Genomic DNA, 19,470 nt, shown 5'->3' on the forward strand with positions numbered 1-19,470 from the left:
AGAATTGCTGCTGCTTTAGCCTGAATGGCTAGCTTGACAGGACACTAGTCTGTCACCAATTATATATACTCTTGCCAAACCTATTTATAGACTTTAACTGTTTACTTGAAGCACCTCCTTCCAAAATTGTCACCCTCAATGATTGGGGGACACTTTGATGATCATCTCATCAGTAGGTGTGATCCTGAATACCTATCCACTCCTTCCATTTAGTTGTGGTTTTATAGCAAAGATGATACCTATCAAAACAATCTCTAGATTCTCCCTGAACTGAAAAGGTGCCATCTCCAACAAAATTTGGGCAGCGTTAAGATTTATTGAGTTTTGTGTTGTGGTGTGCTTATAGAATTATAATAAAAATAGAATTATAATAAAACAAAAACTGTTGGACTAGCAGACAAGATGTGCATTAGCTGCAGTTTGTTTGTACCAAATATGTTGCATTGCAGAATGGATTGTGTTCATGAGTACCACCCTTAAAATCTCAATGTACCCGTTTCTTTTTCTCTTTCCTTGTAGCGTCCTGGCGCTTTTGCCATTTATTTGGAACCATGGCATGCAGACATCTTTGCTTTCTTGGACTGTAAAAAGAACACCGGCAAAGATGAACAACGCGCTAGGGATCTTTTCTATGCCTTGTGGATCCCGGATTTATTTATGAAGCGTGTGGAGGAAGATGCTGAATGGACGTTGATGTGCCCAGATGAATGTCCTGGACTCTCTGATGTCTGGGGTGATGAATTCGAGGAATTGTATACAAGGTAAGTTGGAGTGGGCCGAATGTCTTTCTCTAATTTTTATTTATTTATTCATTTATTTTTATTTTATTTTTTTTTTGTCCTTTGCCCCCCCCCCCCTTTTTTATTTTTTATTTTTATTTTTTTTTTCCAACTGTCAGCATTGTAATAGTTTTATCAACCTATTGTCTACAAGATAATTTTATTCCGTTAATGAATTGTCCTTCATTCAAATATTTTACTTGTATTTCCAAAACAGGTTTGTCTCTAAAAAAAAAAGTTCATTAAATAGGATATGTAATTTTTAATGATGGGTATATAATTTTTTTATTTTAGTTTCATTTTTGTTTTTTTATTTCGTTTTCATTTTATTATTTTAAATTTTCTAAGTTTAATTAATATTTAATTCTGATTGAATTAAATGTAATTAGATCCAATTCCTTTTAAAAAAAATTGGAATCTTCATATTAATGCCATCTTCTGAAGAGGGTAGGGGTGGGAACTAACTCTTTTTCAGTATAATTACCTTTTTAATTTGTAACATGCCAGGAGAGATAATTCTCAGTAAAAAATGGTACATGGCTACAACTGATCAAAATCAGAAATTATACAGCTAATGAAACTATTAATTTTGAACTAATTACAACCTTTTATATTCCATATTATATATATATTTTTTAATAGTTTTCTAACTTTTTTTTTTTTTTTTTTTTTTTTTTTTTTTAGTTATGAGAAGGCTGGTAAAGGCAAACGGACTCTGAAAGCCCAGCAAGTATGGTATGCGATTATTGAATCCCAAACGGAAACTGGAACTCCATATATGCTATATAAAGATTCCTGTAACCGAAAGAGCAATCAGCAAAACTTGGGAACCATCAAATGTAGCAATCTTTGTACGGAAATTGTTGAATATACAGCCCCTGATGAAGTAAGTTATTCCCTTTTTTTTGCTTCGGTAATTCTCATAAATCAAGGGACTTCTTTCTGCGGTTAAAACTTGATTTCTATATATCAATCTACAAGATTCTTCGCTAGCTCTAAAACGTTCAGTTAGTAAAAAAAAAAAAAAATGAAGAACATTATAAAGAACTGGAAAATTAATGTTGTGTAGTGGGGGGTATCTGTATATATACAGTACTAAATAAACATGTCTTTACTAAAATTGAAATATTGAATTTTGAATAAAATCAAATGCTATCTACTGAATTGTTAGGTCTCAAGTAGTAACATATCCAAAAATTATGAAACAACAATAAGGTAGAAATTTATTATTAATGGAAATAGTTTTGGAAGACAATTAGCGAAAATTAAGTTTTGCGAAAGTGTTTAATCGTGGAATGCGTTAGGATCAACATGACATAAAATCTTACTGCAGGGTGTCCAGCTTTCATGTGGGTATTTTTGCAGCACATGATGAAAGAAGGGGACAATTATGAACAAATAAAAGAAAATCACTCACTGTTACATGGCGGTATACGTTTATTATGAAGACACACATGTAACGACAATTTAAACAAAGCACATGAAAGGTTAGAAGTCAAAGTATGATAACAGGAACAAACGGGAATGATGCTCATTTTCCATTTTGAAAGTTACCTTTCTGGTCGTTGATCTTGCACCCAAAGAAGTAAAGAATTACTCCCCTTGCATTATACTTTTGTATCTTTCCTAACAAAGAAAGAAACAGAAAAAAAAACCCATAGTTCTAGTTGTGAATGGAGGGGGGGGGGTAAATATTTTCTGAAAATCTTTCGCTAAATTTAGCAAAATTTTCGCTAATTGTCTTTGAGAACCGTTTACATTAATAAATTTTCTACCCTATCGTTTTTCTTAATTTTTGGATATTTTCATTACTGTCACATGACAATTAAGTAGATACTATTCGTTTCAATTGAAATTCAGTATTTCAATTTTCAAATTTCACTACAATAACAAAGAACCCATTTTTCCTCTTCAATTGCCCAGATCAAAAGGTCTGTGGTTGAACCAGCTTTCTCCAAAGGAAGAAGTGTTAAGGGAATATTAAGTTCACAGACGGTCTTCAGCCATCTGTAATGTTTGCTGCCTTTTTGGTCAGGAAGCCAGTATCTTTAGATGGCCTGATCTGTTAGCATGAGATGCCCTGAAACGAAGTGAACCTGGGAGAAAAGTTAACTAAGGGGTAAACCTGCATATAAGAAAATTGGGTACTAGTGCACTTATTCCTCCATGCTGAAATCTTATTTAGAAAGCCATTCTTAACATGGGAGGGTGTTTTGTACCGGTTTTGTACTTTAACCATACAATTTAATAAAAACATAACACTTTAATTAAACTTAAAAATACTCTGTAAAAAAAAATAGTATGGATCAATTAAGTGCACAAGCATTGAAATTTTTTATTATTTGCAGAGCATGATTGAGTTTTGCAAATAGAAAGAATAAAAGAATATCAATGTTAGATGCATTTATTCGTCAGGAAACCAGTATTAGACAGCCTGATCTGTTAACACCAGATGTCCTAACAAGTATTACCACTCAGGGTCAAAGTGGACCTGGGAGTAATTTTAATCATGGGGGAACTCCACAGTTCCAAAATGGGGCCTCACCACTGGATGTCTTTTGAAGTTATATCCAGGACTATGTTAAATATAGTATATTTTTCTATTGGTCTTAACCGGATTCGGCGGCAAGAATTCATCTGGTCTGAAGGAATATTCATTTAAGTGCTATATATTTAAAATAGCAAGATGCATAGAACAAATTAAAAAAATGCTTGAAATATCTCTATGGCCTATATAGAAAGAGCTTGATGATCTAAGAATCTTTTTTAATTTTTTAAGTCTTCATTTAAAAAAAAAAAAAAATGAAGTTATGACTTTTTGTGCCTTGCACGTTTTGATATTTTTCCCCTCTTTATGATCGTATTAGTTTTGTCACTTTTTTTGTTTTCTTCTTCAATAAAAATGTAATGTTTTTGCTAAAACAAGCTTCAGCAATGAAATTTGCCATATAGATATAATTGTGTGCAAAGAATTGTAATACTACACTGAAAATTTCTAGAAAGTAATCTGCAATAAATGTTATGAAATGCCTTTATCCATTAAGAGAATTCAAAATAGAATTGTAATGCATTTTATGTACAAGAAACTAAATTCTAATACTAGGGCTGTTTTAAAAATATATATCTTTTCTTTTTTTTTTTTTTTTTTTTTTTTTTTTTTTTTTTTTTTTTTTTTTTTTTTTGGTATTATGATTGTAGATTGACACCTGTCTCCCTAAAATGAGATTCTACCTTTTTAGGCAATTACATGTGAATACACTGAGAAATTATCCAAAACAATTATTTTAGAATTTAATGTAAAATAATCTGATTTCGGGGCTATTTTAGGGCAGTTGGGCTTTTGGTTATAGTGATAAGGTTAAGTGCGATTATGTGTGACAACCTTAAAACTTAACAAAAAAACAATTGTTTTTCCAATTTAGAGTGGGGGATTAATTTCACACATGCAAAATAATCTGCCATTTCAGGGCTATTCTAGCATTTTAGAGCAGTTAACTTATTTGTTTTTTCTTATGAAAGATCATGTGTTTTGCTTTGAGGGAGGAGGAAGTTCTTTTTTTTATGATTATGTGATTTTTAAGGTTTTTTTTTTTTTATTGGGTGAAGCTAATCAAGCTAATAATGGCTGACTTTAATGCGCTCTCATAAGAACGTTTTTTCCGCTGTTAAAAAAAAAAAAAGAAACACTACTTGATCAATATATATATATATATATTATTCCTTAATTGGAATTTTTATTTTGAGATGAGCATTTTTATGTTAATTTTTTTATTTTTATTTCGGACTATTAGTCTCATATTTGTTACCACCTGACGAAGGCCAGAGGAAGTTGGCCGAAACGTTGTGAACCAATAAAAAGATTTAAAAAAAAAAACAAAAAAACAACTAATAAAAGATGAGACTAATAGTCCAAAATAAAAAAATTAACACTACTTGATCAAATTAAATGATTTTTTTGAGATCTTCAGTCCAAAACGGATATGCACAATATAATCTTTTTTTCAATATTTACATTTTTTAATGTCTTGATTAAACTGTACAAGTACCTTTTTTCTTTTTTTTTTTTTCTTTTTTTATGTACATGCGAGAACATGTTGGATTTTTAAGAATATACTAAATTATTAGTGCCTAGTTTTAGCGACGGATTTATGGCAACTGTTATAATTTAGTTCTGTTCATAATACGTTCTAATCTTTTTTTCTTTTTTTTTTTAATACTGTAGTGTGTCTTCGAAAAAAAAAGGACTTCAGAGAAAAAGTAATTACGTGTCATACTGAAATTGGTATAAATTATGAAAAATGGTCCATTAAAAAATAAGTAAAAACATAATTTTTTGAAGTTGTGATTTCATTGTAAATTAACTCTTTACATGCTTGAAATTAGGCGGAGATAACTGCATTCTATTATTTAAGTTGCTTTGTGCAGAATCCAATGACGTTACCTTTCAGGTCGGCCATCTTACTTTTGATCTGCTACACGCTTTGTTTTAAAAATCAGCTCTAGCACATCTACTGGACCATTTTTTGGAATTTAAACTAATTTTTACATGACATTTCAGTACGTAATGTTTTTTCCTGAAATGCCTTTGTTTGAAAATACATAATTGGAACGGACGACCATTTAAAAAAAATTTTTTTCTCCTTTAATGAGTAAAATGAAATTTGCTTTTTTGTAGGTGGCTGTCTGCAATTTGGCCTCCATTGCATTAAATATGTATGTTAAACCTGATCGGACGTTTGACTTCAAGAAATTGAAGGAAGTGACAAAAGTGATTGTAAAAAATCTGAACAGAATTATCGAAGTAAACCATTACCCAGTTCCAGAGGTGAGTTATGTTTAACTTTATTTTCACGTTATTACATTATTCTGGAACCCGAGTGATAAGTTCTCCAACTTGTATTCCACTATCATATCTCAATTTCTTGCATTAGCCTTTTTTTTTTTTTTTTTTTCTGTCTATAATCAGATTTATATTCATGCATACTTTCAGTTTCTGAGATGCGAGCATTGGAACAAAGTTAGATTCTTTAACTTAAGAATAATAAATGGCTAGGAGCTATTGTTAAACAGCATGTGAAATGGATGAGTGGAGTGTCAGTTTTTTTTTTTTTTTTTTTTTTTTTAGACACATAAAAGGAAGATGTGTAATATTTGGTGTACTAATTTACTAATTAATTGTAAATCATAGTTTATGTGCCTGAGGAACAGTTTCTAGCAAACTCTTCTCAATTTTTAGGTCTACATAATTAAAATTTGATATATGGAGGATTTGGACCTGTAGGTCAAATTTGATTTGGTCTTTAGCTGATAAAAATAGCTGCTAAGGGATTAAAAAAAATTTAATTGGATCATCAGAGTAAGTCAACTTTAAATGCTGTTCTACACATGTGCAAGTATACATCTATAAGCTAAAGAAAATTGTTATGCATATGGACATGATTTGGAGGGTGATGAATAAAACTGGAGCACTTATGGTTTTGGTTTTAGCTTATAGTGCCCAGTTGTTTTATTACTTTTGAAATCCCTATTCAATTAAGTACAATCATTAGAGAATTGGTGCTATAATAATATAGATTAACATATTTAAGGATATTTTATATTTGGCTTTGACGGAGGGGAGACTTAAACTTGTTGCTATGGTTTCAAATGATCTGAAATAATAGTAAGAGACATGATTCCAAATATATCTTCTCTCTTTTGGAAATAGTGTATGATTATGAATATCTCCAGTATCAAATAATCCTTATGCACACTGAAATTTACTTAATGTATAAAAACCAAAGTGGGGAGATATATAACATGAGAAATATTTGGAATCAAGTCTCCCCTTGCTGTTATTACAGATCATTTGAAACCATAGCAAATTTTAGTCTCTCCTCCATCAAGGCCAGAGGTTTTGGGCAAATGTTTCGTAATTCATATGCAAAACTAGGAAAACAAATAATGTAATTGAAACATTTTATAGCTGTGTAAAAAAAAAAAACAAAAAAACTCTGGATTATCCCTTTAATGTGCAGCCTTAAGGGCAAATATCGCATAGTCCATTACAGAATTCAGGTCATTACCTTTCCAACGAGCCTTCATTTGTTTAATTCTGATCAATAGTCGCCGTTCTTTGGTTCTATGAGATGAAAATTTGCAGGCTTTTTGAAGATACTATTCTATTAAAATTTTATGACAATTGGTAAAGATGAACCTATATTTACAAACTAATAAAATATACTCAAAGTTGCGTACATTTGTATATATAGTCCTGCAAACCAGTTTCAGTTTTGCTGCTTCTGTTGTCTCCCATATGGCTTTCCCAGGCCAGTGTGTGTGTGTGTGTGTGTGTGTATTTATATTTCTCAACACCATACCAGAATTATGGTATGTATTTTGTGAGTAACCTATATGAAACACTCTTTAACTTTAGTCATCTAGAGATAAGATCACTGTTCTCCATCACCCCCGCTGGGTTAGTTGAGGAAGAATGTCTAGCCTATGCAAAAGTTGCTTCGGTTAATAAAAATGACTTTCAAAGGAATCTAACCAGAGATAAGTTAGGAAATCAGTTTCTAAAAATCATCCAATACATGTCCGCATAAAATGGTAAATAATAGATCAAATATGATTATATTGTCGTAGATGTTTTTGAAATGAAAATGTATAATATTTTGCGTCAACAAAAAAATCTTGATATAGAAAAAGGGTAGATAACTCCATCTGCATGCAACTTATTATTTTTTTGTTTTTCAATCTTTCTTCTCCAGGCTGAAGTTTCGAATAAGCGACACCGGCCTATTGGTATTGGAGTGCAAGGATTAGCAGATGCATTTATTTTGATGCGTTATCCATTTGATAGTGCAGATGCACAGGAATTGAATAAACAGATATTTGCCACTATTTATTATGCTGCATTAGAGGCCAGTTGCGAATTGGCAGAAAAATATGGACCTTATGAGACGTATTCTGGATCTCCTGTTAGCAAAGGGGTAAGAATCTTTTTTATAATAATTTTTTTCTAAAACTAAATTTATTTATTTATTTATTTTTTGCTAAGATTAAAAAAATAAAGAAAAGTGGCACATTGAATTGAAAAGCCTGCCTTTTAAATATTTTCCAAAAATGATCACGACTGAGTAAAGTTGTTTTGTAGTAAAAGATTATAAAAAATCGGGAGATTTCTTGAGTAAATATCTTTAGATATAGGCTAAAAAATATTTCCCAAAATAGCCTGAAACTTCTGAGTAAATTCGTTTTATTTACAAATTATTTTGTGCTGATGGACCTAGTAGATCGCCTATGTCTTTTTTTTTTTTTTTTTTTTTTAATCAGCGTCAATTAATCGTACATTGATTGTGCTTAATTTTTAGTTTTACATTTTTAGTAAAACCACACAAAATGCTACTTCAAACTTGCACAGAAATGGTTTGTAATATAATCCTTTGGATTCATATGATGAAGCATTTCTTGCTGGGCTGTCATTACCTCACATACATTCGTAAACACATTTACAAGGCCAAAAATCTAAAAGACCTCTTTAAAAAAGAAAACACTGATAATATCCTAAACTTCAAGAGCGTATCTCCACAAATATCCCTCTACAACAACCAATAACATCGAAACATTGCTTAAATAATTATTTGTGATAAATAACTAAAAAGGAAGACCAAACATCCGAAGACAACAAGTATAGAAAACAAACTTTTAAAAAAAAACAAAAAAAAGAAAACTTACACATGGCATTAAATGACTCAAAATGTCATAGGTTGATATGCTGGTTAAACAAACCAGCCAATTTAGTTTTTGTACACATTTCTAAATAACTCACATTTTCCATGAAAATTCTTTGATAAAGCTGATAGCTATCTTCAAAATTCTTTTCTCAGTGGAAGTGAAACTATTACAATATCCCCCCCCCCCTCTAAACAGGATCCCAAAATCAGGCTTAAGAAAATTTGTTAGATATCATCGAGACTATATTTGCGGAGAGAAATCGTCTTGACAAGTGCGTGTACCTGGCGACAAATGCAAGAAACAATTATCAAATGTACCTAAGAAAAAAAAAATTATAAACCTGACACCAGGCATCTGTATGGAAAAAAACTTTGAATTCAATCTTAAATGGTAAATCATCTTAAGGCGTTAATGTTGAATTTATTTTTTTATATGTACAGATTCTCCAATATGACATGTGGAATGCAGCCCCACATCCCATGCACGATTGGGCAGCATTAAAAGAGAAAATTGCTAAGTAAGTATTTGTATTTCATATCCAATCGTGGGGATATGCTTTTGTTTTAATGACAATTTCCATACACAGATTTCCACTAAATGACAGCAAGCATAGAACCACCCTAATAACAAATTACACTACCTCTCTCTCTCTCTCTCTCTCTCAAGAATGGCAACTTGGATACTTGAGTTGACTTAATTTTGATAGAATCTTCAGTTGCTCATCTAGTATTGCCAGATCAGGATGTTTAAAGATACGGATTTACTAAACTAAAATGCACCAAACATTGATATTGTTGCATCTTCAAACTTGTTATGCAAAGTAAAAAAAAAAACAAAAAAAAAAACAGTTTTTCTCTACAAAACACCCAAACCAAACACACTGAATAAAATATTGGAAGATGTAAAGAACTTAAAGCATGAAATCTTTTTCTAAAATTACTGGACTCTAAATGAAAATATTTGATATTCTGTAAAAGAAATCAAGTAAACTAACGTAACTCATCTCGGCATTTTTTTATATATATATATATATATATATATATATATATATATATAATTTAAAGGAGATTAGAATAATAGTCTAAAGAGCTAAGTGTATTTTAATGTAACAGTGAAATTACTAGTTTAATTAAAATACAGGAAATGCTCGTTGTAATTTAGATATATAATAAGCTCGATAGTTAAATGTCCTAGAGCTAATTCAATATTAAGTAAAGTGATTTTCAATTTAAAAATTAAAAAAAAAAATTTTAATTTAAAAATCAAATTTTAATTAAATTAAAAATCAGTTTCTTAATGAAACTGATTTTTAATTTAATTAAAATTTGATTTTTAAATTTAAAAAAAAATTTTTAAATTGAAAATCACTTTACTTAATATTGTGTGTATATAATATATATATATATAAGGCTGATCATTTTCTTGGTTTGTCTCCTTTCTAAGTTAAACTTTTCCCCCCAGTTGCTGACTTACTGCTTCTAGTCTATATATCCATGAAGCCCTACCAAACATGCAGCCTTCCGCACGTCTACATAGTTGGATTGATCGAAGCATAATTTCTCTTTATAAATGCAGTGTGGAAAATATGACTTGAATGAAAACACATAACTTTTACTTTTAGACATGGTGTCCGAAATAGCCTGTTGCTTGCTCCTATGCCAACGGCGTCCACAGCTCAGATTTTGGGTAATAATGAAGCCATTGAAGCTTACACCAGCAACATCTACACTCGGCGAGTTCTTTCTGGAGAATTTATGGTAAGTGTTACTGTGTTTCCCTTTTAATTATATAATGATGATAATAAAAGGATAAAAAAATCCAACAAGCTGAAATTAAATTGTAAAGGAAGAAACAAAATGCACAATAATACACCGACTATTTTCAAATGTGAAGTATATTCAGTTTCCAGGTATTGTCGGATATTCAAGATATAAATATGGATCATTTTCTCACCTTATTGTAGTTATTTCATACATAAATTAGTTGCTGGTTGTTTTTAATTGTGGGATATTATAGTTCGGTTTGCAGATAATGTTAGTTCATCAGAGAATATGCACTGGTTCTGAGCCAACTTCTCAACAGTTTTTTTTTTTTTTTTTTTTTTTTTTTTTTTATGCATACCAACCCCACTCGCTAGTGTGAAGCTAATATCCGAACTGCAAGTAAATGAATTGTTAAAAAAAAAAAGACGTTAAGAAACGTAGTGGTTTCTATTTCAGTTTCGCATGTCAAATTTAAAGTTCAACCGTTGTGTCTGTGTGAAAACGTGCTCCTAAATTGAAAGGAAAAAAGAATGCAATAAATTAAATAGATAAACATTTGATTTATTTATTTAATTTTATTTATTCATTTAATTAGTTTTATTAAATATTTTATTTAATTATATTTTCATAATTATATTTTGTCTACTTGTATTTTGTTTATTCATTTAATTATATATCCAATTAGTTTTGTCTTATGATTTTATTAGGTTGGTGCAAAAATGTTTTTTTTTTTTTTATCAGATTTATATATAGTAAAAAAAAAATTATTTTTGCACCAACCTAATAATTAAAGAATTGTAAAGTGTGAGGCCATCTAATCTATTATATAAAGGAACAATTGTCTGTGCATGTGTGTTTAGTTAAAAGTAAACAACTACCAAACCAACACCCAAAGTTGGTATATTCTTGATCGACATTGCTCTTGATGAATATTTCAGATTAAAAAAAAATTATTTTTTGGTCAACTCTGCCAGGTTTTATGGGGAGGGGGTAGCAGCTATTTCCGGTGTTCGGCAAAAAAATTTTGTTTTGTTCCTCAGGGAATCTTATATAAAATAAAGTTGTCTGTGCTAGTATGAAATTTGTGTTTTTGGAAAAAAATTGTGTTAGTCAGTGGTTAGCACTGAGAATTAGTTTTGAAGTTTCTAAGTATATTGTATATCTTATATATTCAACGTTTCTTTTCAGGTTGTAAACCAACATTTACTAAAAGATTTGACTGAACGAGGACTTTGGGACGATGATATGAAAAATAAATTGATTGCCGGCAATGGATCAATACAGGTGAGCGTGTTATGTGTTTAAGTACTCTGAATCAATATCGCCATGACTATTGTCTGTGGAGGTATTTTGATAGCCATGCAGAAAAAAATGAAATGGTGAAAGCATGAATAAAAGCAATCTGAGACGTTATTTGGGTTACAAAATCTTTCATTTTCAAATGATCTTTCACAAATGTAAATATAAGATGTATTCTACCAAGATTTACTGCAAAATAGTTTAAAAAAAAAAAAAAAAAAAAATATGGAGTTATATAACATTTTTCATAGTTTCAGGAATGAACCTCTGCCCTTGAAAAAAAAAAAGAAAATGCAAAAATGTAACCATCAAACAAAGAAAACTAAGGATAATTGCTGGTGCTGACAAATAATTGGAATAACGAATTGAAATTGGGGGGGGGGGGTATTCGCATATAAGGAAATATTGTGCTATTTCCCCAATGCCCAAAATAATTTTTCTTTCTCCCTGCCTTCATTTTCTCTTGCTTAAAACTTTTCCATTTCCTGTTGCTGGTACTAATAAAATGATAAATATTGATATGTTGCTGGTACTAATAAAATGATAAATATTGATATTCTTAGCCCAATACATTAATATTAATGAAACTAAAATCTATAGATTCTCCACACGTGCATTTATGTTTGTGAAAATACATGCAAATATTACTTTTTTTTATACGGCTATCAGAAAATAAAACAAGAAACTAGTCTAATAGTAAATATTTAAAGGTTATTTTTTATTTATTTACTGTTTTTTATTTATTTACTTTTCTTTTTACATATAACCCACTCCTTTCTGCTAAAAAAAGACCCTCCAGAAGGTGTGGCATGCCAAGAACCCTTTACTGTAAAACACTTTCTTTTGAATTGTGGCGACCTCGAGAATATCCGGCAGAACTATTACAATGTTAACAATTTGAATTTTAAAAAAGTCAATCTTAACAAAATACTAACATTCCTTTAAAAAAAAAAAAAAAAAAAAAAGCCCCTTTATACAAAAGAATATTTTACCCGATCCAACTTCACCCCCATCAAAAAAACCTAATGACCCAAAATGGCTGACTGAATAAGTTAAAATGTCTAACAAAATAAAAATGACACTTAAATAACAAAAAAAAAAAAAAAAAAAAAAACTCACTTTTTCTTAAGAATCTAACTGGTAGTGGACCACGTGCCTAAAATACTAGAATTTTGGACATGGACCATAAAACATTTAAAAAAAATTTGAAACTGCCTTGCTGACAAATTTCCCGTTAAGATAACCGTAGTTTATATTATTTAATTGGAATTAATTATTGAGATGAGTATTATTTATTTATTGCGGACTATTATCTTCGTCTTTCTAGGTTGTCTTAGATGAGCATAATAGTCCACAATAAATAAATTAATAAATAATACTCATCTCAATAATGAATTCCAATTAAATAATATAAACTATGGTTATGTTAACGGAAAATTCGTCAGCAAGGTAGTTTCAAATTTTTTTGAAACATATTTTACAGTCCATATCCAAAATTCCCCCCGATATCAACAAAAAGAAATGAAAATATATTCCAAAAAAATCATGTAAACTGATTAAGTAGTTGTATTTGAAAATAAGAAAATCAAATTTTATGAGTAAAAGAAGAGCAGCTGTCTTGTCCACTATTTAAAAAAAAAAAAAGCAGAGGAAGATAACTCGATAATTCAAGCTTGCAAGATTTTTGTAATATTTACAAATTTCTGTTAACTTTGTTTATGAAAACAAACCTACTCCATTAATTAAAGTGTTTTTTTAATATCTTTAGGCTTTCATGTTTTAACAAATATTTGTATTATCTTGTTAGGAGGGATATTCTTTTTGTGAAAAAAAAAAAATGCAATTGTTACGTGTATATTAGTTGATACCAACAAAAGTAAAATTTCTTCCAAACAAGTATGTTTTATGATTTCCATTCTTTCCTCTCTTTTTTGTAGAATTTGGATGTTCCAAAAGAACTGAAGAACTTGTACAAGACGGTTTGGGAAATCTCCCAGAAGGTGGTTATCCAGATGGCCGCTGACCGAGGCATCTACATTGATCAGAGCCAATCTCTGAATCTTCACATTGCAGAGCCCAATTATGGCAAATTGACCAGCATGCACTTCTACGGCTGGAAATTGGTAAGTTTTAGTTTTTAGGGTTTAAGCTGCCAGAAGAGCAGATTAATGGTGGAGTGGTTTAAATTGCATAAATATCTTATGGAAATCAATATCAATCATGTGTATCTCATAAATAACTTGCATTTCATTGTTTCACTTAGTCAAAGTTCTCAGAAATCAAGGGATCCCTTCCTGGGGGCTAACACTTGATCTATATATGAGATACATAGATATTCAATATTCCATTCAAATTCCCTCTCCTCAACTGACCATTTAAATGTTATATCTCTTGTATTATTTTTCTTGTGGTCTTACTGGATACCAAGACAAGAATTTGTTTAGTCTGGAGTAGCTAACAAAACTTTTAGAAAGTGCACAATTCCTCATAAAAACCAGTATGGGTTAGCCATACAGAAGAGATCTTATTTGTGCCGTGAATTATTTTGAATATTTAATCGGGGTTTACTTGTAGAGGAAAGTATCCTCATATGTTGTCCTGACAAAATCCCAAACAGAAAGATCTTGCTCTTTTGAAATAATTTTGATGCCATCCTTTCTGGCCTCCATTAAGTTGGAGAGACAATGGATACCCCCTGTAAGGTTAGCTGCAAGTGTTACACAATCTCCAACCACTTCTGAATCTGCACTGCTTGACTCTCAAATGAACTGGAAATGATGTTTAGTACAAGTCAATGTTAACTACTGTGATATGACAAGGATTGTTGTAAGTGATTATTCTGTATCCAGAATGTAAGCATACACTAAAGAAACATATCAATAAACCAAACTATGGATTAAATAGAATTTATCGATTACAGACAACCCTCATAGTGCAGCAATCGTGTTTCAAAATTGTTGCAAGCCAACCACATCTAATAACCTAATACTGCATGCTAGTGTATTCGTTCTTTTGTGGACTGTTATCCTCGTCTTAGTCGTTTTACCATGTTTTGGCTAACTTGTCCTCTGGCCTTTGTCAGGTAATTAACTGTAACAAGACAGGAATGATGAATTGTAACTGCATCCCCAGTAATTACCATCTTCCCTTGTTGTTGTTGTTGTCTCACCACATTTTGGCCTACTAATCCTCTGGTCTGCATCACTCACATTTTTCTGTAATAGTCTCACTTTTGTTAGTTGGAGCTGAAGTCATTGTCATGTAACCTTGTAAACTCGACTATAAGTGCTAAATATAATTTGAATTTTCTACCCGAAGATGGTGATAAGTCATTGGCAATTTGCTGGTGGTGTTAAAACAAAAAAAAAAAAAAAAATATCCCAGAAAACAAATTATTACCTAGTCTTTTTTTTTTTTTTTTTTTTTTTCCCCTTTTTCTTTTTTTACTGTTTGAGGTGAAAAATAATAGAAAATCTAAAAAAAAAATTTTGTTGTGAAAATCCCCCCCCCCTCTCCTCTCAGATTTAAAAATTTGTAATCTAGTTTTGACACATAATGTTATAATCGCACGTGTGCACATGCATAATAGAGGGCCTGAAAAACATTGTATTCCACATCGTAACTTAATAAAAAAAAAAAAAAAGTATCCTAGAGCCACTGTATCCCAGGGTTCCAATTGTCAATTAGAACTTTTTTTTTTTCTCCCAAGTTACGATGTGGAATACAATGTTTTTCAGGCCCTTTCTTACAGTGTTTGCCCCGCCTTATGGTGTTCTTCATAATGTTTGAGGATATACATGTTTATTACATACTGTACTGAATTTTATTAATTTTTAACATGTACTATATAAAATTATATACCTTACAATCTCAACCCCGGAATAGATAAATGTTATATCCCAGGGTTCTACTGTATTTAAAAAAAAAAAAAAAAAAAAAGAAAAAATTTAATTTCTATTTATTTTCCAGGGTCTAAAAACTGGTATGTATTACCTCCGTACAAAACCAGCTGCATCTGCCATCCAATTCACAGTAGACAAGACAAAACTTGTCACTCCTGTTACAAGCGAACCAGCTGATTCCGTCAAGGAGTTGAACATGGCTGCCATGGCATGTTCGATCAACAACAGAGAAGAATGTATGATGTGCAGTGGTTAACGCAAATTTAAAAAAGATCTTTCTCTCTCTCTCTCTCTCTCTCTCTTCGATAAATTCCATAATTTACGAGGTAGCATTTAAATTGCTATAGATATAAATTTATAAAAATGAAAAAAAAAAGATTTTTTAAATAAAAGTGCCTTTCATTCATAAAATACAAGTGTATTTGTAAAAAAGTAAACCAAAAGAGCCTTAATTTTGAATCCACTTCAACAAAGAGAATTACTTGTTTCACTTATGTGTGTATATGTGGACACACCCGCATACAAGGGGAGCATAGATAATGCCCTTCGTTTAGGTGAAACCAAAAGTGAGGCCCTTTTGATTTACTTTTTATGAATATGGTTAATAAAATTGAAAAGGCTGTTAAGTGTCTTTGCATTGCAAAATATAAATAAGTTTGTTAATGGAAACAATTTCTAAAAAGAAAATGTTTAGTGTGCAGAATTAATGGTTTAGAAAGAAATAACAATAACGCATTTAAAATGTTCACTGGTTCGAATATTTAAACCTGATTTGTCAAATCTCAGTCGTGGGAAATATATATACATACATACACATGTAAAATGTTACCAATTTGAATAAATGAGAATTTTTTTTTTTTTTTCTATAATTTTTCTTTCTTCAAAATGTTACTTTGAGTTAATCTAGAAGAAAAATTATAAAATTGGTTCCTCTCTAGTTTCTCTTTTCTTTCTCTTTTTCCCCCCGCCACCGCCAATTGTTTAAACGTTAAATTATTTTGCACATGTTTTTCCAGGTTGTTTACACATAATTACTTTTAAAAAAAATTGGGAAAAAAAAAAAGCTAGAATAACACTTTATATTTTATTCTATATAGATGATTATAAAATAAAATTCTTTGCTCTCTCACACTCCTGTCCCTCTTTAAATCATCCGTAATATCTTATGGTAAATGCATGTCTTTTGTTCGTATGTTTATCTCTTTCAAAGATAGATGTTTTATGTTGATATGCATTACTTATAAAAAAAAAATAAATAAATAAAAAATTCTATTATTAAATTGTACATATGTTGATTTAAAAAAAAAATTTTTTTTAATGTTAAAAAATAAAACTGGATTTTAACAAAATAAAATTTAAAAAAAAGAAAACAAGACAAAACTTTTCTCTTATTTCATTTATACAAGTTATACCAGCTTTTCTTGGCCTTTTGGCCAAGATCAAAGTGTAGTATCTGTTCTTACTACATGCTGTACTTATGTTTGTAACTTTGTAATATAAAGTGGGAGATCACTTTTCTGTATTAATTTAATGTAAAATGATCACCCACTTTACAACCAGTCGGTCTCAAAGCCATTCAAGTCATTCTCCAGATCATTCAAGTTGTTTTTGAAGGAGTCCAGTTATTTTTTAAGCATTCAAGTCATTCTTAAGGTCATTCAATTCATCCTTAAGTTCATTAGTCATTCTAAGTCATTTACTTTTTATTTAAGTCATTTCCGCCCATTTTTCGATCATTTTAGTTTATTTCATGTCAATCCTACATTCATGCATTGCACGAGACTAATGACTATCGGCCTTGTTTATTTAAAAATTATTAAAACACTTTTTAATATACTTGTTCAACTAGATAAAAATTTCACAATATTTGCATATTTATCTGAAAGTACATCCTTTAAACTCTTCAGCCTCTAACGCTCTCAGGAAACATGAGTTAGAACAATTACATCGAGATTATCACCAGGACCACTGCAAAGAAATGCCAAAAAGTATCCTGTACCTCTATAAGGCCACCATTCACCCATGTATGGAGTATTGTTGTCATATTTGGGCTGGTGCATCTACCACTAGTCTCTCGCTCCTAGACAAGGTTCAAAAGAGTCGCCAATCTGATAGGTCCTGAACTGTCATCTAAACTTCAGCCCCTGTCCCATCAATGAAATCTTGCATCCCTCTGCCTTTTTTACAAGTACTTTAATGGTGAATGCTCTGACGAACTGCAAGCACTTGTACCCCCTCGACGTAAATACCCCCAACAAGCAGTACAATCCCACCCCTTCACAGTAGAGATCCCTAGATGTAAGAGAACCTTCTATTCCAGTAGTTTCTTCCCCAGAACAGCTAGATTTTGGAATTCCCTTCCGAGTCCCTGCTTCCTCAACTGTACTGACATGGAGAAGTTCAAGTGCAACGTGAACCAACATCTTGCTGCCCAACTCCCTACACAGTACCCCTGCTGCTTATGTCCCTGATAGTAGCTCCCTACAACAAAGTGGCAATATGCCTTGTTTCGGTGAAAATGTAATTCCTTTGAAAAACTAATTATTGATAGATGGGAGTTAATTTTTATTTAGAGAGGCGGAGTTTTCTCCTCGCCCTCTCAGTATAACAATTGCACAAGCAAAAAGTGAAGACTTTCTGGGTCAGAAATAAAAGACCCCAATGGATGGTGTTGAAAATCTGACCTGCATACTTAATGATTAAACTTGAAAATCGCCCAGATTAACCAAGGGGTGCTGTCCACACACAAATGTCAAGGGACAAATTTGAGGCATGTGACGAAACGGTGTATGATTTTTGTTCTTCAGAAAGAAAACTTATCTTTTTGGATAAAGTAACAATTTACTTGATTCAAAAAGACCAGTCATTGAAGTGTTATATTTTTTTTCTTTTGGCTTAAATGACCTTTGCGCCCCAGTGACGGACTATTTACTCTTTTGATCTTTTCACTGTCTGGAGGAAATTGGTAATTTGCCACAAGACTTTTCAACATCCAGGGCCTTCTAGCACCAAGAGACCAACTGGAACTCTAAACGTCCAAATTCGCTGGCATCACTCGCGGGTACATTCATATTGCTCACAGTGAATGTAAGGAATTGACAGTAGCAGTTGTAAATCGATCGGAAAAGTCTCACGACGATGTTCACTCTACGCAGATCTGAATGTGTTGTTCTTAGAACTGCCCACCTATGGAACACTGTTCTGCTTGCTTGCTTCTTGACCGACTTCAAGTCTAATGTAAACAAGTTCAGAAGAGTCGGCTGATGTTCACTACACAGGTCTGAACACTTTTTTCCCCACTTTCTCCAGCAACCTGTTTTGATGGTGCCTAATTTACATAACTAGTTCTTAAACAGTTCATTAATTAATGGTGTTATTAATTTGGAATTGTATCGTACTATTTTTACTATACATGTAACTTATTTCAGTCTTGACAGACTATGGATACCCACTTTAGGGTGTGTGTGTATGGATTTTTTGTGGCAAAATTTGCCCGATCACCAACCACACGTCTCTTGAATCGGCGTTAAATACCTGTGGCAAGTGAACGTTCAGGACGACTGGAAACAATTCAGAGATAAGCAGACAGCACATACAGCGCTTAGAATTCCCAAATGGTCACCCATCTGGTACTAGATAGGGTCAACGTTACTTAACTTTGGTCATCCGAGGAAAACTGGTGTGTCAATATGATTGCCATATGTTTTTAAACAGTTCCTGGTGTTATATATATACATATACACACACGAAGGGCGTGCAATAAGTAATGCCCCTGACCCACTTCCCATAGCAGTAGAGCCACGACACTTGGCACAGTTATTAGTCTTTCTCTACATAGGAACTACCCAGATTTATGCATTTCTCCATCGTTTGATGGAGCTCGGGAGACCGTTTTTGTAGATACCCCAGGTTGATCTCCCAACTACGACGTGACTTCAGAAATCAAGCACACCCTTGCCTTTTGGAGGTGGTGAGTAAGTGTTTCCACTGCATTGACTGGGCTTTAGT

The 19,470-nt window shown here is 31.7% G+C and overlaps 1 protein-coding gene and 1 pseudogene across 2 annotated transcripts in view; both read left to right on the forward strand.

Moving 5' to 3' along the window:
• Positions 1–16,335, forward strand: part of LOC145259273 (ribonucleoside-diphosphate reductase large subunit-like) — a 92,811-nt gene extending 76,476 nt beyond the window's left edge. For both annotated transcript variants that reach the window (XM_080117111.1, XM_080117112.1), the window contains 9 exons: positions 520–761; positions 1,464–1,665; positions 5,455–5,604; positions 7,532–7,753; positions 8,939–9,015; positions 10,120–10,255; positions 11,450–11,545; positions 13,498–13,683; positions 15,530–16,335. In XM_080117111.1, coding sequence (XP_079973237.1) covers positions 520–761; positions 1,464–1,665; positions 5,455–5,604; positions 7,532–7,753; positions 8,939–9,015; positions 10,120–10,255; positions 11,450–11,545; positions 13,498–13,683; positions 15,530–15,718 — 1,500 coding nt within the window. In that variant the 3' untranslated portion in view covers positions 15,719–16,335. The remainder of the gene's footprint in view (positions 1–519; positions 762–1,463; positions 1,666–5,454; positions 5,605–7,531; positions 7,754–8,938; positions 9,016–10,119; positions 10,256–11,449; positions 11,546–13,497; positions 13,684–15,529) is intronic.
• Positions 16,336–16,875: 540 nt separating this feature from the next.
• Positions 16,876–17,012, forward strand: LOC145259332 (U2 spliceosomal RNA; annotated as a pseudogene).
• The last annotated feature ends 2,458 nt before the right edge of the window (positions 17,013–19,470 follow it).

This window comes from Euprymna scolopes, chromosome 34, assembly GCF_053919585.1.
Source record: "Euprymna scolopes isolate OS-2025 chromosome 34, ASM5391958v1, whole genome shotgun sequence".
Lineage (NCBI taxonomy): Eukaryota > Metazoa > Mollusca > Cephalopoda > Sepiida > Sepiolidae > Euprymna > Euprymna scolopes.